Raw genomic sequence first — 22,414 nt, forward strand, 5'->3', positions numbered from 1 at the left:
AAAAACTGGAGGCTTAAAGCTTCCTGCGGTACATTTACCCGCCCTGCCGGCCAGGCAGCGCCGCCCTCCGCTTCCACCGCTGCCACAAGCAGTCTATCACCCTGCTTTCTACGTGTGATGGTTCAAAAACCTTTTTATTAAATATCTCTTTCTGCAGTGCTGTGCCATCCCGGCTCTGCTGGCCCGCAGGGCAAACGAGAGGCAGAAAGGAGGAGAGGAAAGTAGGGGGGCAATAAAAGGCCTTTATAGAAAATCAATATCGCTCTTTTTTTTTCAGACATCTGACCTGAAGCGAACAAACCAGGAATCCAACAATACAGACCGTCTTCGCACAACAGACGAAGACTGTCTATTTGATAATCTAATAATTGTTAGAATCCTTCAGTAATCTAGATGTGACGTTTGATGCCACCGAAGCAACGTCCGATTTATTTTCCTAACCGCGTTAGTGCAGGTATGTCAAACGCACCGACGCACCGCTGCTCTTCCTGAGCACCTGTCTGGTTCAGAGCGCAGCAGGTGCTAACGAGAGATAAGCATGTAAGGCTCAGACATGACAATTCGTTCAAATAAACATACAGACGGACCTACGCCGCTTCCCAGCTCCCCTCGGCAATGTTGTCAGGTAAGGCAGACCGTACGTTCAGCTTTAAGCCCCTGTACAAGCTTTCTGTTCTTCGGTAATGTAATAAATAGGAAAACCTTCAATGTTAAATGTAAAAAAAGACAAAAAACACTTAACTTGGTGTAAAAATTAAATCTTGAGTTCAAAAGATTGGAGAATTTGCGGGTCACTTGCAGATTTTAACTTTTATCAACTTTTTGTATGTTTTTATGAGGCAAACAACATAAAATCAAACCTCAAGAATTGTCGCTTGAGAGTTTCTGGTCCCTTTTTTCTCAGACTAAGCCTCCACTCTGAGTCAATATTTCTTAAGGCTTTCTGAAAGTCATTTTACCTACTTTTTAAACAATTTCTGGTCAGTACTTCACTATTTAAAAAAAATAAATAAATTTTTGCTTGTTAAGCCATTAAGCTTAAGCTAGGCTCCAAAACCCAAAGGATGAAACAACGTCTCTCCACAACAGTAAAAACTTACCATTTTAAAGTACATTTTTAGGCACTTTGTCACCAGTAGGCTGTATAAAGACATCATTTTTTTAACTGAACCAATTAAAGATACAAAAAAAAAAAAAACAGAGTTTGACCCAAAAAATTAGGAGTTTGTCCAGAGTATTTGATGCGATAGATTTCAATGTTCAGCACCCAGACTCCTGACCATCTGTGGTTTGTAGACTTTGAGCGTCGACATAATGAACCCGTGTTTATTCCACACAGTTTAACTTTCATACCCTTTATAAAGACACTCCCAGATAAAATGAAACAGTATTGGCTGCAGCAACCTCCTGTCTTGATTGTTTGGATTGCTTTTTTTCACTTGATAAGTGAAATCAAAATATATTGTTTGCTTTCTTTTGTTCAGGTAGTCGTTCTCTGATATAAGAATTTGAAAATAATACGCAACATGTGAATGTGACAAAAAAAGTAAAGATAGGGGAAATTTGTAAGGTGCCAAATGTCTTTGTGAATACTTTTGCTTGAGTTAAGTGCTGGAGAGGGAAAATTGTAAACTTTAATGACGCAAAACCCTTCAGAAGGCTTGTATAACTCTGAAGACGACTTTAAAAGAATCACATCAAAGTCTGAGTGTTTGATCGTGGTAAAGTAAAAAGAATAGAGGGACGTCTTTATAATTTTGCGCAGCCTTGTGATTTCTTTTTTACTTTTTACAAACACCAGGCAACTAAGGAGGATTAATTAGCATCAGCATTTTTCAGAATTACGAATGAAAACTTCTTAAGACACAGATAACTGGAGAGCGAAACGTTTTTCAGTGCAACTTTCATATTTGTGAAAACATTGAGCACAAACGTCATCCAAACTCCCGCAATCGTCAACAACCTGCACCGACTTTTCAGTGTCACTGTTCCTTCTTTATTGTTTTGCTTCAATGAAATTCGTGACAACTTTTGTGTTTCAGGAAAATTTGCCTGAAATTTGGCTTTTCATGCCTCTTAATTTAAAAAGAAAATTTCTAATCTGGGTACAAAAATATTTAGTTAAGTTTTATTACACATTCTATCTTTAATATAAAACTGATTTATTTTTTTCCATTGCTAAAATTGTCAGTATTTGAAAAAAATTCAGAAAAAAAAAAAAATTACATGACAACCCCAAATGAGTCACCAATTAGCTGCTGTTTGCACTGTATGCGATACAAAATATTTAAGCCAGCAGTCTGTCGCCGAGTTAATTTATGCCAGAAACTTCCACTTCCTCTCCGTCCCATTTATGATTAATAAAATGACCTACTTTCCTCTCACTTTTCCTTCTCCTCATCCTCTTCACAGGAAGTAATTAGTGCCCATGCAGTTCTGATCACTCTCCCCCCACCCTTGGTAACGCACATTAGGTAAAAAAATAAATAAAAATATCGACAGATAATGAGCACTTCCTCTTTTTTCTCCACATTGAGTAGAAGGAACCAGAGGGAGGGTGGAAGTAGAAAAAGTGAGTAATAAGTCCTCCTCCCATTTCGTGGCTTTTAAAAATGAAAAACACAGACGCCCAGTCCGCCCCGCCATTAAGTGTCCACTGATGTGTCCTTACTTTGATGAGGATCTTCCCCTGCAGGCTGTGCGGACTGGGCAGCGTCTTGGAGTCTCTGCTCAGCACCTCTCCCACATCCAGCTTGTCTGCAAAGATTTCCCGCAGGTACTCGGCAATCTTCTTCTGCTGCTGGATGGTGCAGTGGTTCTCGATGGACAGAATCACCGGATATCTAAAGGAAGGATAAAAAGAAAAGAGAGAGAGAAAGTTTGCTCAAAACTGTCAAAAAATACCTGAATACTTATCAGAAGCATAGGGAAAACAAAGACTCCCAGTTTGATTTTTCACATTTGTTGGGATGCACCTTTTCTTCTTCTATGGTATTTTCATGTGTGTGTTTGTAAATGTAGTAATGTTTCTGAGTGTCACATCACCAAAGAAACAATCAATCTACCTTTTCCACAAAACAGTAAAGTAGCTCAGATTTTTTCCTCCTATAACAAGACATTCTTTATCCATAGGTAGAAAAATCTAAACGTCCTTTTACTTTATGTCTATTTTCAGAAATTATTGACCTAAAACAAAATGTGATAGTTTGCTGAAAAGTTGCTTGTAAGCTAGCTTTGTCTTGTTTTAAGAGTACTAGGCTATCTGCACTTGAAGCGAGACAAAAATACTTTGTAAGATTTTTTGTTTTTTTTTGCAGTGAAATGTTGCCCTGAGGCTATAATCACAACAGCATGAGGATAAAATAACAGCTTTGACTTCTGGTGAAAACAGAAAGCAGGACAGACACAAGGGAGACAATGATAAGGCAAAGTGAGTTGAGTTTATTAATCTCTCAGTATTATGACAGATTGGAAATTAATAAGGCGTGAGTTCATGAGAATTTCAGATTATTATTATTTTTTTCTAATTAGTAAAGGTGAGTGTTGTCTTTGGAGAGTCAGAGATGAACAAATATGTCCTTAAAAAAGTACTTTACAAAATTATGTTGGGACCATTCTTTAACCTCCGCATCCCCCATCTTCTCATCCACAAGTGTAAAAAAGAAATAGAAATTTAACTGGTGGGGGTACTTTACGTTATGTTTCACACTTTAAACAAGTCACAATGAAGCTGTTGTGAACATTTGATAAGTTTTAAGGTTGAGAACTTTTGCAAAGTGAATCTCTTACGTTCCTTTCTCCCACTTGGCAACAATCTGCTGCAGTCAAGCAGGAAGGAGCAGGTCACATGACCTTATCTTTCGTGAATAATTTATATAAAAAGGTCATTTATATGAGCAGCTCCAACATGGGAAAAACCCACAACAAACAACCCAGGGCAGATTCAGGGTTCAGAGTAATTACGTTTTGGAAGATAAAAGTTCAGAGTGCCTTAAAAAAAAGAGAGTATTGTGTTATTTTGAGTAAACTCTTCAGGAAGTGACTGTCCAATCACAAAAAACAGCTTTTAAACTCATGACATATAAATATATTTTTTGTAGTTTTAGCTTTTTGTTTTCAGAAGACTTAAGTATTTAATAAAGGAAGCAGTTATGCATGTTACATATTAGAGGATTTGAAACATTTTAATTAAATATAGATTTTTGCATGTAACCTGATTTTTTTTCCATTTATGTAGCTTTATTGAAAATTCATTTAAAACTGTCAAAAACTATTTTTGTGTGTGTTTATACACAGCCCAGCATGTGAGAGTAAATAAATAGATTAATACACTAACCAACAAGCTGCAACCAGACTTTAGCTATTTAACTTGCAGTTCAGACGGCAACATAAAAAAAAATCACCAAAAAAAGATGCACTTAAGAAATGTAATGTTTTTTTGTAATTCTTCTGCTTTTGACGAATCAACAAAAAAGCACCTCGCTGTATTTTTAAACTACTAGCATGCGTTAATTGCTTGTTACGTCTGCACAACTTTAATTAGGACACTTGACTTTAATCTAATTTTACATTTCCAACAGTCGGCAGGACGAGGCAGCAACGTTTGGCTTAATTAAGTTGAAACAGTGCCTGTACTTGAATTAAATAAACATCTTTATAACTCAGCCACTGCCAAGATGAGAAGCTGTGAGTAGTGAAAGTGGGCCAATATGTCAGCACGAAACCGCATCAGTCACAACTTTGTTTAGGTACCGTCGGGCCCCACAGAGACAATCAGTCGCTCCTCGGGGAGCCAGACGACGCTCCGCTCAGCAGATGGTTCACTTATAGGTGCTAATTACTCCCAGAATCACAGTTCCTGAAAAAATAAATGTTTTTTTTAATAGCTTTTGTATTTTATTTGCTTATATAATTTCGTGGTTAGATATGTTTGCGTAAAACCAGTCAGTACTGCAGGACAGAAAGCGTGGCATCAGGTTGTTTACCCGCATAAACCTTAAGCTGAGTTTTTCAGAGGGCTGACCGCCTTCCTGTCTCTGACACCATCAGACCCAACCTGTCAGACAGCCTCATCACAAGCAGCCATGTTGTTTGTGACGAGGCTGTCAGAAAAGCTGATTAGAAGTGGAACATTTTTTTTTTTTTTTTTTTTTTAAATCCAGCACTTTAAAACATTTGCTGCGCTGATCTCGGTTAATTAAAAGTGTATATTTCAATTGCAATTGTATATTTCCATACATTAAAATATTTTTTTTAACAAGTGTTACAATAAAGTTTGTGCCCATAAACTTCCTTTCTCATCCTCTAGAGTTGGCGACATGCAGCTCTGACTTACTGGTTGTTTATAAAGGCGTATTTGTTGATGGTCTCTATAACGGACTTGAATGTTATTTTGGACGTCAGGGTGTATCCGTGCTGCACCATCGGCTCTCCGTCGGGTCCATCCCAACAATCAACTGTGGGAAAACGACATAAGAGAAATTAGTCTTGGGCAGAAATAGTATTTATTTATTTCTAATGTGAAACAGCAGCATATCCTGAGTTTTAACAACTATTTTCGGGGTGGGGGGTGGGGGGTTATTAATTTAGTTTTTTAAATAGCAGGGAACATCCTAGACATAAAAAAAAGATTCTTCACATCGATCAATAAAACAACTAACACTTTTGTTTTAAATGACAGTTTGTCGTAACAATAAGCAGTCAAGGGGAAAAAACACACGGATTGCAATAGTCTATTTTCACAGGAGACATATTGATTAGTCATAGTAAGAGAAACCCAGAGTGTTACTAATAGCATAAACGATGGTGCTGTTCTGTCTGAGCCATGACAGGATGACAAGTGAGATGGCAGAGATGATATCCTGACTGAGCCACTGTTAACATAACACAGAATTTCCACTAGATGTTTTTTTTTCTTTCTTTCTTTCTTCTTTTTCATATTTTTTCTTTGGTACGAACGCAGACGCGAGCGCACCTTCCACACAGCGGCAGCCGGACTGCAGCACCCAGGCGTACATGTCCGTCTTGGAGTGCGAGAGGAGCTGGTCTCCGGTCAGGTACGTGTTGTGAGAGGAGGCGATGAAGTAGTTGCACAGCGGCTGCTCCATGTCCTGGTTCACCTCGTGATGCAAAGGGTTGAAGATGTCGCACGTCGGGCTGCGCATGAAACTCGTGAAGCCTGGAGGAACAAAAGAAGATAAATCGGCTTGGAATTGCACCAGACCGTGCGCCATCTGCATCTACCGAGTCCCACGCTTCCCCTCGTCCACAAAAAAGGGCTTTTATGTCATGCTTAACATGGTGATTGTCTGTCTGCCAATGTGTTTGCCAGGCGATAAACTCCGAAGAACTATGAGATAGCGAAATGAGGTAAACACACTTATTATTCACACGAGACGATTCCCCGTGGCATTGTTTATCCCACCACTTTCGGTCTTGTTGAGCTCGGCTTAACGAACAAGCAGCATCATCAGACAGATCGAGAGCAGATAAGAGCTGCAACAGGAGGAAATATCTGGGTGGCAGTAAACGCCGCACTCATATTCAGACATCAGCAGCAGGATAAAATGTAAATAAATGGATGAGAGGTGGTTCCTTCATGGACTTGGTCACTTTGAATTGAGATGTGGTAGACATGTCAGCATCTTAAACTCACTTTTTGGAGATTCAACTATATTGAAATGTAAATCATGGAAAGATGTGAAATTTTACGAAAGCTTACTGTAATTTGTTTAAAAAAAAAAATTTTTCACTGCTCTGCATTCGATATTCAAAAGTTGAAAAGTTTAAAAAGCTAAAAGAAGAAGTTTCTGCTTCTTCTTCAAGGTTGTTCTTTGCTTTTGCTGCACAAAGTGACAGGATGTTCCCGTTTCTTCACAAAAAAATGGTGATAACTCTAAGAAAGAAGAGCTCTTATTGAATCCAAAGAATGTGCTGATAAGTTTTATATTATGTGCAACAGCCCTTATATAAAAAAAAACGCCTTCTTTTTATAAAAGCTTGACCTTCATCCTTTATTATAAGCTTTACATGTATATAAAAGTTCAAAGAAATACATTTGACATGGTTTGGAAAAACAAATTTGTTCAGATATATTTGTGGAGGATTTTCAGCTGCAGAGAGATTATGATTTATAAAATTGTTGTGAAATTTGCAAATGAAATCTGAAGTTGACTGCTGAACACTACTCTTTCATATCTCGTGCGTTTCTATTCACTGAATCTCTACATTATTATTTTTTTTTTGATTAGTCAACTGTGTAATTATTTGCAGAATCTCCATATCAATCACCATCAGTCACTCTGATGGGCGATCGTAAGGCGTTTAAAATCTTTGCTACAGTTTCGGTAGTTGGTCACAGCCTCAACCTCTGTGCTCGGATTTCGGTTCAGAACACACAAAGAGTGTTTCGTTGAAAAATTATTATTCGTATCATCTCAAAGAAGCTGACTTTTACACTTCTGAGTGCAAAACACCATCGATTTGTCATGTCATTGTCTGATTTATGCAAAACCTTAGAATAATTATCATGTAGCTCCTTTGGTTGGCAAAAAAGATTTTTTTTTTAATTCACAGTTTTTTTTAATCATTAGCATCTAAAAGACACATTCGTGCGAAATGTGAATCACATCAAATTAGATATTGAACTAAGATTAGTGCTTTCCCATTCTCACCCCCAACAATGTCTCATTTTCTATTTTCCACAAGCCTCATATTTTAATCAGACAGTTTTCCCAGTACAGGTGCCCTTCCCTTCCTCTCTTTCCTCTTCAGGGCCATCCTTCAGCCACTTCATTAGGTTGCAATAATTTATATTTTTAATATAGACACGTATTCCCTCCACCTTTCATGAAAGGAGATCATCAGGGCTAAAACTCTTTATTTTATCAATTATTTTGAAAGTGCTTTTATGTGTTTCCATTTGTCAAAAAGTCTAGAACACAAATATACAAATGCAGCTCAATAAATTGTTTTATAATTTAAATGTTCATTTATTTCAGTAGTTCACGGCATGTATTAGAAATACTCATTACTCACATGTTGTACTTCAAATCTGTTGATTTTTATCTTTTTTTCCATGAAGTTAATTTAAGCTCAACATTCAGCCTAAAAAACTCTTGAGCTGTTACCAAGATGTCTTTATGTTTTACGACTAAACATTTTATTTATTTTTTTTAAGTAATACGGTATACTGCTCATTTCAAAATGTCCTAACTGTCTTTAGTTTTGAAGTGAATTTCTCTGTATTCTCGGATGTCATTCTGCATGGCTTTCACCACTTAAAATAGGTTCAAATAAACATTTAGTCTTATATTTTGAGTCATTTTAATGCTCACTCACAAATAGCCTTATACAGTAAAGCCATAACAAACAACAGGATGAGAGAAAATCATCTCCTGAATGTAAATTCATCAAAGAAGCTTTGGAAAGGGAAGAACTAACAAGAACGTTACCTTCTATCCCCAAAACGCCTCTTTGTTTGTTTTCATCTGATACTTCAAACTTGTCGATAATTTCTACAACATACTCTGGCGTCACGTTGGTCATCTACATAAAAAAAAAAAAAAATTGGACAAAAAAAAAGGCAACAAAAAACATGGTTACTTACTAAAATACAACAAGTGACATACATTTCTTACAAGTGTTGACAGAGAAAAACATAATGCAAATATACATTTAAAAAAATCCAGAAATGTAAAAATAATGTCAATTCTAATTCTAATTTTAATAATAGTGACTAGAATAATGTGAAAATTGGTCTATAGAAAGGTTAAATAATTAGCTTACAGAATTTATGTGGATTATCATAGATGTTGAGGACAATTAAATACAGAAAAATGACTGATTATAAATCAGATAATCGTACGAAACAAGTCAAGAGCTCCAGCAAAACAAGTCAGTTTAGTTGTGATAGACCAAATGAGGAATTACTTATGCCGTAATAACATAAATTAAGCTTTTTTCTCCGTGGTTACATTTCAAAGTAAAGAGGCCGACTGAAGGGAAAGTGTTTTTACATTAAGAGAAACTTCCACCAGGTTTATTTACTCGCCTTCTGCTCATTGCGCAAGAAGTTGGCGAGCTCCTCCACAGTCAGGTGGTCCTTCCTGTCGCTGTACGCCATCATGAGCAGAAACAAGTCCCGTCTCAGAGACATCATTTTATAGAAGACGGAAAACTCCTCGTACGTCAGCGTGCCCTGATGATCGTCGGTGTCTGCTTCCTGAGCAGAGAGAAAAGGTGATTTCTTTAATTTTACACTGTTTTAGTTACATAAAACCTTCAGTGCTTATCGATACGAAAGAAAGAGTTCCTGTTGGTGTTTAAATGTTAAATAAGAAAAACAGCTTTCCTACAGAACATGTTAAGTTCTTGACTTTAAAATCAAAGCTTCACCAGTCATCTATCCAATACAATGCTTTTCTTTTTCTTTTTTTTAATTTTGTAATACAAATGAGCGTCTGTGTGTCATCGTTCGCCTTATCTGCCAGTTTGCGTGGCTCCGAAAAGCAAATACGATTCCCTTCTCACGAGGAACGAGTAAACATAAAGTCAGTGTCACCACAGTTTAGTCATATGAAAAATTAAGTTGATTAATTCTGACAGTCGGGCACAGAGGATTTAATGTGTAAAATGCCACTTTAGAGAAACCACAAACCCCCCGCCCTCCTCAACAAAACCGACAACAGCACCATCACAGAAAAGAAAAATAACACAAAAAAGATGAAAACAAAAAATAAATAAATGAAATATTGTTAAATTGAAAAGACAAAAACTTAGACTTTCTTTATTCTTGGAGCAAAATGTATTGTGCTCAGTTTATGTGCTGAAATTTGTTATTGTGGTCAGCTTGTTCCTATTTATTTATTTATTTATTTTGGTAATTTATTGTGTCAAACCTTCACTGCAACAATGGATTCATGTAGGCAATAAGCTAAATGTATTTTTTTCTCATTTTTGCCAAAACCATCTAGATCAGTCATACAGATGTGAACAAGTGTTTCTCCAAATTCCCCAATCACTTTTATTCTTTCAAATTCAGGTAGAATAGAATAGAAACTAGAAACTTTCTGAAGAAATTTAACCGGGGCCTGCCAAAGTGTGCCCATCGGTTGAACCCAGCGTTCTGATGCTGAAAATTAGCATCAATGCTAAAGTAAGCTACAATGTACTCAATAGAATGTGGAGAGTCACAAGCATGTTGACTAACATGGACTTACTCCATTCAATATCTTAAAATTAGTGTATAAGCTAAAATTAGCCAAAATGCTAATTGTAAGATTTCTTCTGCTCTTTTGAAATACTACTTAACTTAAAATAAGTACTACTCAACAAGAATTGAGCAGTACTTATCTCTTAGCAACTGATTAACAACAAATGTTATTATTGTTCAAAAACATAAGATTTCTTCTGCTCTTTTGAAGTATTACTTACCATAGCAATGCATAGGAAGCAAGGCAGTACATTAGCATTAACCTTAGCATTAGCCTTAACTAAGTGCTAATTAGCAGTTGCTAATTAGTCCAATCATTAGCCTTAGCATTAGTCTTAGCATTAGCCTTAGCAGTGCACTAGAAGTAGCCTTTTCCCTAAAATAAGATTTTAGCTATTTTTCTTATTTATTAGACGTGTTTAGCACTGAATGGAGGAAGTCAATGTAGGACAAGATGTAAGTGATACCTCACATGCCACTGTCACTGATTAAGACCAAATCTTAAAACTGAGTGAGAACACTGAGTGTTCCGCCATGTTTGTAGTTCTAACCTTCAGTCATTGTAGTTCTAAAAAGAAGCTTGGCTCTCTGCCAACTGTCAGCCAACTGTCATATGAGAGAGAGACAGAATTCTATCTGTGTGAAGCAGTCACTTTTTCTGAAAAAAGCAGTCCGAACAACTGCTTCCCGTTCAGGATCCGTAAAAGCGATCCAAAAATCGTTTGAACCGTATGAGAGAGCAATTTCTCGTCTCCGATAGTACCGCGATTCATATCTGTAGCTCACTCACAATAATAGCAGCAATGAGAGAAAGATGGTGTGCGCTGATCTCTGAAATTTTTCAGAAAAGTATGAAATGAATGGCTGAGGGCCTGAATTTACCCTGTCACTTGATTTCACTAAATCAGGCAAAATGTACCAGCGATTCAATACCAACAAATCCCCAATACAAATTATTATTTTTTTCTTTTCTAAGCCTACATTTCTCTAAACATTGATGCATTCTGCTGATTTTACTCCCCCCATCTTGCTGCATCTTTTCAGGGTCTGATATTAACTGTATGTCGCTGGGTCCATTCGACTCCACAACAAATCCAATAACGCCACATATCCCTTCCCTCGTGCTCCCATAACACGCACACACACACACACACACGCACACACGCACACACACAGAATCTAAACACAAAGCAAGCAGCAGGATAAATCAGTCCGATGGACTTGGAATGCGTCGACAGAAAGTAAACAGATTTTAGGTATTTTAGGCTGCACAAGCTGTTAAAATGGCCATGGTACTGTCTATCACAGCATAAACTGGAGAAAATAAAGCCGCAACTTTCTCAGGCTGGTCACAATCCAAAAAGTGAGTTATTTTACTGAGTTATTTTACACTGGGATAAAGGGGGGGAAAGCATGTCACCTACTCTGTCGAGTGAATAATGGTAATAGAAAATGGAAGAGTTTAGAGAGTGACTTTGGGTATTTTTAATTATGGCACAAAATGTAAAAAGTAACTATATTGTATATTAAAGATTGTGAGAAACCCCTGGATTATTAAGAGACACATTGTGATCCTGACAAAAATGTTTTATGAATTTTAAGAATAACTTGATTTTAGGTTGAAAAATGCAACAGCATCTTGCATTGGTTTTCTCATGCATCAAGCCTTTCGACACACATTCAGCATAAACACAGAGTACAATCCATTTTTTGTGATGGGTCAGCACAACGTAGTGGAAAATTAGGACATGGAAGGAAAACAATTTATGGTTTTCAACAGGCTTTACTACTAATTATTTAAAATTGGTGGAAAGAGATCTCATTGGGCCTCCCTGAGCCAATGAATTATAGAACTGTTGTTTGTTGTGTTTATCCTCTGACTGAGACTTTGTATCAGTTTCCCAAACTTTCTGTTGAAATATGACTGTCTGTTTTGAATCAGAGGTTTTTGTGGTCTTCGTTTCCTCAGCCCTTATGAGAGCACACCCACTTTTAACCACCTGCTTATCATCGTGTAAGCTAAGCTATAAATATTTTCCATGTGCGGTGAGACCATTGTCAAATAAATATACATATAATTAGAAATGACCGTGGCTTCCCTGCTGACTGCTTGTCGTTCGGCTTTACCTGTGCAGCCGCATGTCACACCTGCTCCCGTTTATCATTAACAGAAGAATCCAGGACACACAGTCTGACACACACTCCTCTGGTTTGCTCAGTACTGTCGGTCGCCTCGATGACCCCCCCCACCCCCATTCATTTATTTACATTTATCTCAGCCTGTCACACTGTTCATGAAATGGCAACTGTGATTAAATTTTGGGTGATTCTTTCCTGCTGAGTCTTTGACAATCGTCTTTCACATAAAAATGCAAATGAGACTCGCTGAACAACGTTTCACCAATCTCCAGCTGACCGGTTTTGTTGAGCCTCTGGGGGAACTGTTAGCTAAACTAGTTTTGCTAAAATTGTTGTGAAAGAAAGATTTTAGGATTACGACATTAATCTGTTAGAACTTCCCATCTGAATTAATTCTGCAAAACTTGTACCCCCAAAAACTCGAGAATCAAGGTAATCTGTGTGGAAGCGTTTGAGTCAATTCTTCTGCCATCACATCCTTTGATTTTGAGACTCTTTTACTACAACTGCTTTTCTACTATAAAAAACAAGACAAGCCAAGATATGAAATTTAAAAAAAAGTTTTTAAAATCTACAACCTGGCTAGCATAATCCAATTACAACTCAAAACTATCAATTCAAATGATCAATTTGCACTCCAATCTCCACAATGTGGTAGAAAGTAAGAACGTTTTAGGTCAACAGAATGGTCGACTCCAAGTGGCGTCACTTACTGAAACTTTGGTCTTAAAATTTTAATCCCTTATCCTATTTTATTATTTCTGTGCGCACATGGGAATAAACTGCATTGGCAGCGTGGAGTCCGTGTTGTTTTCTCACCTGAAACATTTGCTTGACCTTCCTGCGTGGCAGATTAACATTCAGCTTGTGAAGAAGCTGGTAGATTTCGTCGATGTTCAGAAGGCCATCTCCGTTTTTGTCCGCTTCTTCGAACGTCTGCTTCATCCACGTGAAACACGCACGTTAAGGAAGCCGGACATGAGGTCTGTCGGCGCAGTTTTAAATATCTCCCCGCTTTAGACGTGCAGGGAGTTTACCCACTGAGACAAAACACCCAGACTAAAATGAAAGCTCAGACGGAGATAAGTTATACAGAGCCATACGATATGTCTCGGTTTTTGCGTGAGCTGAAAGAATAATTCACATCACGCCACGGCGAAGCGATCTTGACAAAAAGATTGCACGCTTTCCAATCAGCAGACAGGGACCTGTCAATAAAATGATATTGACCTAGAATGTTTTTTTTTTTCACTTTTCTGTAAACCGGTTGTGACAAGAAAAAGAAACAGCAGGGATTCAGTCGGAAGGATATTGGTCGTGTGTGCGTTGTCGCTTGGCCAATGAGTCCTCGTCACTAATCCCAGCCATCAGGTAGCGGAGGCCTGTGATCCAGGTTCTGGCCTCCTCTGCATTCGACGTCACCAGGTCAAGGGACTCCATGTGGTTTCCATGGTAAACCGTAAAGCAGCAAGCCTGATCGAAGTTACCGTCCGCATGCCGGTGGAAGATATCTGACTGACCGCCCTCTGTCACCTTGTAGAGGGAATCTATGGTGACTAAAAAGAAAACAGAGGAAGAACAAATAATTACCAAATAAATATTTTTCATTTTTCTCTCGCTGCTAAAATGCTCCAGTGTTGAAGTGCACACAAATTCTAATTTCAGAAAATTAGGATTTTCCATAAAACCTTTTATAGGTACGAAACATGAATAAACCTCAATCAGCCCTTGTAGTGTGTTTTTATAAGAGTTTATGCATCTCATTTTAAAAGCAATTTTCTGAATCCAAAAGACTGTTCTGAGTCATTCCAAAATAAGCAAAAATGCATTACCATATCGGCCATGTTGTCATTGGCAACATGGATCGGGGATGGTGTGAACTGTGCAGGAAAAGTGGAAGTATAAAGGTGAAGAGGACAGATTTCTCCTCACCCTCTGGAAACTGCCTCTCTGTTGGAAATCATTTTTGGCCCCAGGATTCTTGAAACAATTACGAACTTAGATTTAGGTAATAACCTTTTGTATTGGCTAAACATAATTATATAATGTGTAAGCTACAAACATGACATTTTGTGTTCATCTTAAACCCTCGTAAGTATAAGACAGACTAATATGTGGACAAAATGAGACTTGCACTTTGCACAATATGTAATAAAATTTAGGCTGTTCTTGTGATGTAGACACTATGAGGAAGGTGACAAATTCTTTCACACATTAGGACAACAGTGTGGTACAGAAATAACATCTGTCTAAATGTTATGAGATTTTCCCTGTTTCAAAATGACCATTTGTGGGATCATTTGCCGCTGAGGTAAATTACAGGCAAACTGGGTTTGTGGGTGAAATCTTTAAAATCTCCCCATGTTGTTCCAGTCCTGTTCCTCCCTGGATAAATCATTGTATAAATATTCTTTTCATGGATGCAAATTCAAGCCTAAGATGTTGCTCTTCTGCAACTTTCAGCTGTTTTGTTTCTTTCTAACCATTTGCATGTTTCAGTCCTGGAAATTATTTGAACTATAATGAGCTACCGGTTGAAAATGCAACGTAAAGGAAATGTAACATTTTTTTTTTAAAGTGCCTTTTAAGCGGAATCCATTAGATGCTATTGTTCATGTTTTTCATAACAAACACGGATATCATAGAGCATATCTTTTTCTGCATCAGCAGTCCCGTTCAAAACACAAAGCAGCCAAAGTGTCCCTAATCTACAGCTAAAAATGGTTTCATGGTCAAGCTGTTGGCTCCCAAGTGACTGCAGTGTTCAGCATAAATCCCTTGGTATTGGTTTTAGCACACTGGATATCTCTGCAGAGTCACCTTTAAAACAGCAACACCATCTGTGAATCTCCAAGGATTTCACAGCTTTGAAATGGACACAATATGACTGGCGTTAAAATTTGATCTGCTACTGTCACCTATGACATGTGCACTATTTTATTGGTATTAATAAGATTGGTAACATTTTAGATTTCCTAATTGTTTATGTTTGCATTAAAAAAAGAGTTGAAAATTATTAAATGCCCAAACATAAAACAAAAATACATAAAAGACCAGTAAAGACAAAAATAAACAGCCACGATAAAAAATAAAAAAAAAGAATTTTTAACTATATCTGTCCTGATTTAACTCATTGTGCCAGTAGTCACCTTATGGTGCAAGAAGAGAGTCCAGGATAAAAGCTTATACTAAGAGATAAAAATACAGAATCAAAAAAGTAAAAAAACAACAAAAAAATCCCATCCTTTGCAAAGAAAGCTTGAAGTTAGCTGACCAGCATACTGAAGTGTGAGCTTGCACAAAACTGGTAGCAACCGTCTTACCCTTTCAAGCTCTAATTATTTGGAGCGTCATGACAAAGAGTTGAAAGTAAAATTCAAAACGAATAAAAGCCAAACTGTTTAAGATAAACCGTGAACAAAATGATGTTCCTCCACGTTCTCCTCTTCCGTCTGTGATCTGTAACAATAGAGAGTAAGCAACTGCCGCAGGCGTCAGAGAGTTTCACGCTCTAATGAGATTGGTGTATAAACCCGGCTATCTGAGATCCCGTGTCTGTGTTAAGAACAGCCTGCAGTAAACTGTGTCCTGCTCTGAATTTTACACAGACGCTCCTCATGCATTTTCAATTTCAGCCCGCGTCCACCACTGTGGAAATGTGTTTCGATCGCTTCAAGAACCTCACCGACCTGAATGATTTATCTCATTAAAACAATAAAACTTAGTTGTTTTTATTTAAAGTATCCCCAGTTAAACATTACACTTTGCGATAACCTCCTTGGAAATCATGCACGACCGCTTTCCCGACACATTCAATTTCAGTTTTTCTGTTACATAATCTCGGCTCTTTAATGCTGCTGTGACTGACAAACAATATGGCAGCCTTGTTTCAACCTTCTGCACACACACACACACACACACACACACACACGCACGTACATGTATTGTCATTTACACACAAACAGGGGGACAGATGTGTGTTTCAGCTGGTAGGATGTGTGAAGCCTGCCTGATAAAGAAGCGACAATGATGCTTTGACAGGGCAGTGAGATGTTTAATGTTAAGCCCCTCAGAGCCGCAGCAGCGTGGCAGACTGGGATTAAAAAAAAAAAAACTTCAACAGACACTCTTGGAAAAACAGGAGGTTTATCAGGAAAGGAAGTAGTGAAAAGATTATCACGATTTACAATGCACAATTCTAATTATTTGAAAATGTTTGTGGTTTTTTTGTAGCTTCTTAAACTCAGATTCACACAGTCAGAGCTGCTTTTCATTTACTTCAACAGCACCAAAAACACCAGTCAAAGATTAAAACGTACCATTTTATGTCATTTTACACACTTGTTACATGTCGTACTTGGTCGGTTTAAACACTTTTTTCTTGTACGATCTACAGACAACTACACTCAAATGCCATTCAGGGACTTTCTGCATGTAGCTTGCATCTTCTCCTCGTGAATGGATGCTGGTTAATTTGTTCTATTACACTTTTGTTTTGTCAGTAGTGACTTTGATTGAACAGCAGACAGACAGGAAACAAGGTGGAGATAGAGAGGAACATGCAGCAAGTGGCCCGCGTCCAGGATCTAAACTCAGGATTTAAACTCAGGAAAACCACATTGAGGACTGTAGTTCTGCCAACTGCGCCACTCAGCACCCTGTCCCTTAGCGTTTTGCATTTGAAGAGTTTTGTTCCTTCTGGGGTTAAGCTTTCATGCTGACCAAGTATACATTTCAAGCACCAGTTTGTTCCCACCTCGGGAATGTTTTGCTCTCAGCAACAATTAATATTAATATGTTCTCATATGTAACTAAGCATCAGTTTCTTCCCATTTTGTTTGTTGCCAACATTTTCTGCAGACCATCGATGAGTTTTGCTCCCGCCTTGCGAAAGACGATCCATCAGTTTGTTCCTACCTTCACTTATTTTCCTATAAACCACAGATTTGTATTTCATTGCAATCTAGGTATATCATACAATTTTAGGCACTCAGTCTCAGCACCCCAGCCCAAATAATTTTATGGATTTTAGAGGTTTTCTTTGCCATCTTTAGATCATAAATGACCACTTCCTGACCACTATTTTGAACACTTTCTGGAGGTACTGCTCTCCACAGTGTGTCTGTTTGTGCCGTCTTCTCTTCATTCTTTCCAAAATGTCACCTTGCCAGCCTCTGCACAAATTGTTGCCAATTTTGCCTTTTGTTTTCTGACATTTTTGTAATTCTTAACATTAACATCAGGTTTTCTTCACGTCTTTCAACATCACCACGACACAAATCCCTTCTGGAAATATCCCAAAACTATTGAAGACTAAAAAAACTGATTCACTGGAACTAAGAATGATCTACTTCGTTTTAACAGGAAAAGCTATTGTTTTTGTTTTCTTGTCTTTTGCTAAATGTCCATCAGAAAGGGAGCATTTGTCAAATTCACTGTAAGGTCAAATCAAATGGTGTGAAATGATAAAACCGTACGGAAAATATTCAGACCACTTTAAATGTTTCACTCTTTTCCAAAAGGTTTCAAAAGGTTTCATGAATCTACATTCAGAATCCCATCTTAACAGAAATGTAGAATTTTTTGCAATTTTTAAAAAAAATCGAACTGAAATATCACGTATCTTTTTTAAATAAATTTGCAAAAATGTCTACATTTATGTTTTTTTCTGTTGAGGTGAGTGTACATTCATGAAAAACAATACGAACTCTTTCGATTTTAGCAAATGCCTGCAATGAAACAAAGAGTGAAAATTTTTAAGTAGTCTGAATACTTTCCATACCCACTGTTGGGTCATCATTATATTATTCTGTAAACCTCTGAAAGGCAAGAAAATAATAAAACATGTCATAACTATAATTATTATTATTCCCTGTGATTCTGACAGAGATGCATCTAACCTGGATGCTAAAATAAAGCAAAACAGTCTTAAAATGAAAACACAGACTGCACATTAGCTGACATGTTATTGCGAAAGCAGATGTGTCCATCAAAGTCCTTCTACTCACTCTTTGCTTTCTCACTCTTGCGTGAAGGCTTCCAGCGGATGCAGGAGCGATGCTCATCCAGGTAGAAGAGTCGAACCAGTCCTTTGGATCCCGCCTTCAGCTTCACCATCTGCGTCCCGGACTGCATCACACTCATGCATCGCTCCACTGCGGACAACGACACACAACAACCGCGCTGAGAAAACTCATTTAAAACACAAAGGGAGCAGGTGTGTGTGGATTTATTTATATTTTCTCAGAAGGAAGTAAGGTGACGTGTCACAGAGTCGCACAGTCATTAGCAGACAGCAGCTGATGTGACTCAGCGTCCAAGGTGCAACAGAGATGCCACTGTGTGAAGGCACAAGGCTGCTTCTCTGTTACCCACTGACCTGCTGCCGGGAGAAACTCAGCAGAGGGAATAAATAGAAATGGCCCAAAGAGGGACACTCATCTCATCTGTATCTTTCTCTGTTCTTAGTTTCGCTGAAAGCCTGAAGGCTATTCAAGAAAAAAACAAAAAACTTTGCATCATGCTGAGGCAGGTGGAATGTGTTTTTTTTTCTTACACACAGAAACAGTGTCTGTTTCTGAGATTTCCACCAAGTGCTAAAGCAGTAAATGGGCAAATCACTGCTTTAAAGGGGTGATGGTATGTATTTTACATGCACACTGAATCATTTCATAGCACAATCAAGTAACTATGCTGTCTTTAGTTGTTATAAAAATGCTCACATATGGCTTTGACTTTGCGATTTAAGTCCTTGAAATTGGGTCTCTGTCTCTTTAAGAAAGCCCTGCTCTTTCCAACACTCCGCCTTCAGGAAGTTATCACAACGGCGCTCATCTATCAACACTTTAACAACGTTTTTATCAGCGTTTTACCAATAAGCAGTTTGCATAATGAGCTCAGCAGATGCGCAGTTCCACCTGGTGTTTGTTAATTGCTGCTGGCTAGTCTGAAGGAGCTGAGTGGGGAGGTTTTTGCGGGATGGCTGCTCTGTGAGAAGGAAGTTTGTAAGCTTGGATTCTGCAGCTCTGAGGAGGAGCTTCGTCTTCAAAAGTGGCGCTCGGTCCCACCAAGAGTGTTTCACAGCTGACTGGTTGCCAAGGGAGATTAAAGGATTTCTCAAACATGCATGAAAGAGTCAAAGCAACACTCCAGGTGTGTTGTTGATGAGGGAATAGCATTACAACATAATGTAAATTTCAAAAAAGTCAAAAAAATCTGTTAACATATTTTTAGAAGTAATTAAAAAACATCAAATCTACTTCAGCATCTTCAGATCTCAGAGTGAATACAGTCCAGGTGTCGATGGTAACCGGCTGCTCTTTGGTGTTTGCTGCTGTTTTGTTCTTTTTTTTTTTGATGGGGAAAAAGAATTCAGATGAATTCATTATGGTGTCACTTTTGAATAATGCTGTATTATGTTCTAAACAGTGTGGCATTTTTAAATGTCACTACTCATCAGCTTCAACACGACTCACCCGCGAGCTGATGTGCAAACTATTTTCCGACAAAGCACTCATGGGCAGATGGTGGCTCACCAAGGCACTGCTGTGCTACAACAAGTCTGCAGCGTTCTGGCAGTCACCTAAAGCAAAGCTTTAAGTCATGGATCTTTAAATGAGCAGAAACAGGAAAAGTGGAGGAGAAAAGAGAGGCGGAGATGGGAGTATGAAGGTAGTCTGTCTGATTGCCCGACTGCCGCGTACTGCCCAGCTTTACAACAAGCATAAAAGGTAAAACTTCAGACTTTTTGCTTTTTGTGACAGCATTTTCAAGAGACACAGACAGCAATGTCAACAAAAAGTGAAATTTCCATCCTCATTAGTGGAGCCTGTTATGTACGTACGAGCACATTCACTGTGCTGCAGATGTAGGACACAAAGCATGCTTCAGCAGCACAGATATATAAACTAAAACTCACATCGCATGTTGAAAGATAAAGCATCTGCTCTTTTCATATTTTCAATATTTGATGTCTAGTTTAGTTAAAGATCAGCATCTGACAGGGAGAAAACCTGAATGCATATCCATCAATATACAGGATCAATAAATACTTAATTTGGAATTAAGTATTTATTGATTACATGTCTCATGTTGGGGGTGCTTTGTTCTGTGTTATTCAAAGTGCTGGTTTCCCACCATACAGAAAATTCAATTTTGCTCTCATTTGACCCGAGACACATTTTCTTTCTGTCTCCTACTTGGAAAACGTTAAATAAAACTTCTTAAGACTTTATTTCAGACCAGATTTATGGCTCTCTCCCTTGACTACCTCAGATTAATGCTCTGATTTAATCTAGGCCTCTTTTAATTGTCTCAACAACTTTGTCCCCAAAACATCCGGCGTGTTCTTGGGTTTTCATTACGCTGCTTACTACTTCATATGTCATGCTGCAGAGCTGTAGGCGCTGGAGAATTTGACTACATTTTGAGGAAGTAATTCAGCCATTTCATTCAGGTGTGTTGGATCAGGGACACATCAAAAGGTTGCAGGACACTGGAACTGAAGATCCCTGCTGTATAGAATATGTATTGGGTGATGTAAAAAGGTGTAAGAAATTCAATATACTACTAAAATGACTGCTACTGTACTAGGACAACGTTATCATGATGTCACTGTCATGTTATTTCCCTTAGCAATTTCTCCACATGTTTATGGATGCCTACCAATAGCTAGCCAGAATATGAGAGAGTCAGCCCTACTGTTAGAGCCATTTCGAGCATTCTGCATCCTGACGTGAGTGAATCTCAGTATAGACAAAGAGTCCCTAATATTTAAGTAGGAGTTGTGTAAATTCATTAGAAGTACATCAGTGAACAAGCATGAATAAATAAATAAATAAATAAATAAATAGCATGTATTATTGTTGTTACATGTTTTGTCTTTGCATTTCAGGCATACTATACAAAGCAGCTGTGCCACTGTGTGCCATTTCATGCATTTGCCATTTCGACTCAATTGTCATAAAACTTTATTATTGTAATGTTATGACTTTATTCTTGTAATTTAAAATAAAAATCATAGCCTGGACCTAATATTCAGTCGTAGAGTCGGCCTGAAGCCTAAATAAATAGAAGCTTATAAAAAGCTTGTCAAAAAAGATGGTGGCCTTGGGCAAGTTGACATCACTGTTAACTATGGAAATCCAATGAGTTTTTATAATTCAGATGTTCCAAACAAATTTCCAAAAGTTAAATCTTCAAAAACCAAACAAAAAAAGATTAATCAAATTATTGTCCAGCCTTACCAGTGCCACAGAAAGTTGTTTTACTTATCTAGAAATAGACAGCGGCAACCTAAGGGTCAAATTACATATATAACAAAATTATATAGATAGAAAGGTGAAGATATAAAGGTATTTAATAAGAGCAAGATCCATAACAGAGTTTTGAGGTAAGTTAATTGTACGTCAAAAATGGGATCAGTTAAGCAAATTAGTCAAGACCAAACTGTGCAGCAGTTTTCAAAACTGAACATTTTTTGAATATTCACATCTTAAAGTAAAAGATTGATGAACATGGTTGTTTTTGGTATCCAGCTGTGACAAAGTTTGACAAATGAAAAACTTTACAAAAGTTTAAGGGTAAAATATTCTTTTTTTTTTCTAAAGTAGTAGGATTTCGGTGGTGTTGCAAAAAGCACACATTCAGAAGCTGCTCACAAAAACACCAAAATGCCTCTTCTGATGACACGGATGATTATCTTCAAAGACAGCTAAAGTCAAACCACTCATGGCGCTAAAACACATGTTTAAGCATGCTTGACAGTGCACACACTCAGCAGAGCGCTTGTCAACAGCCTCTCTATCCCGAGGACAGGCTTTGGTATGAATTTTGTTTGGATATTTGACAAGTTTTTCTTGGTCACAGATGCTTACTCCAGGGATTATAAAACATACAACAAAACACATGAATCCTGGAAATTTAAATCGCCTAACACAGTGAAAAGAAAGCCATATATCCATTAAGGAGATCACAAGCTGCCATGTACAGTAATTGTGGAGTTTCTGGGAATCTGTTTTACAAATGCAGCTGGATTTTAGTTCATTGCTAATTGTATTAAAT

The 22,414-nt window shown here is 37.8% G+C and overlaps 1 protein-coding gene across 1 annotated transcript in view; it reads right to left on the reverse strand.

Moving 5' to 3' along the window:
* The window catches only part of plch1 (phospholipase C, eta 1), a 48,967-nt gene that overhangs the window by 20,873 nt on the left and 5,680 nt on the right, over window positions 1-22,414 (reverse strand). Inside the window, exons 2-9 of the mRNA XM_088012035.1 lie at window positions 18,361-18,507; window positions 13,665-13,908; window positions 13,172-13,301; window positions 9,053-9,223; window positions 8,454-8,547; window positions 5,975-6,178; window positions 5,336-5,456; window positions 2,672-2,843 (exon numbers count right to left, since the gene is read on the reverse strand). Of these exons, the coding sequence (XP_087868161.1) occupies window positions 2,672-2,843; window positions 5,336-5,456; window positions 5,975-6,178; window positions 8,454-8,547; window positions 9,053-9,223; window positions 13,172-13,301; window positions 13,665-13,908; window positions 18,361-18,507 (1,283 nt within the window). The remainder of the gene's footprint in view (window positions 1-2,671; window positions 2,844-5,335; window positions 5,457-5,974; window positions 6,179-8,453; window positions 8,548-9,052; window positions 9,224-13,171; window positions 13,302-13,664; window positions 13,909-18,360; window positions 18,508-22,414) is intronic.

Source organism: Poecilia mexicana, unplaced genomic scaffold (assembly GCF_051168715.1).
Source record: "Poecilia mexicana isolate PSO_F unplaced genomic scaffold, ASM5116871v1 scaffold_13, whole genome shotgun sequence".
Taxonomy (NCBI): Eukaryota; Metazoa; Chordata; class Actinopteri; order Cyprinodontiformes; family Poeciliidae; genus Poecilia; species Poecilia mexicana.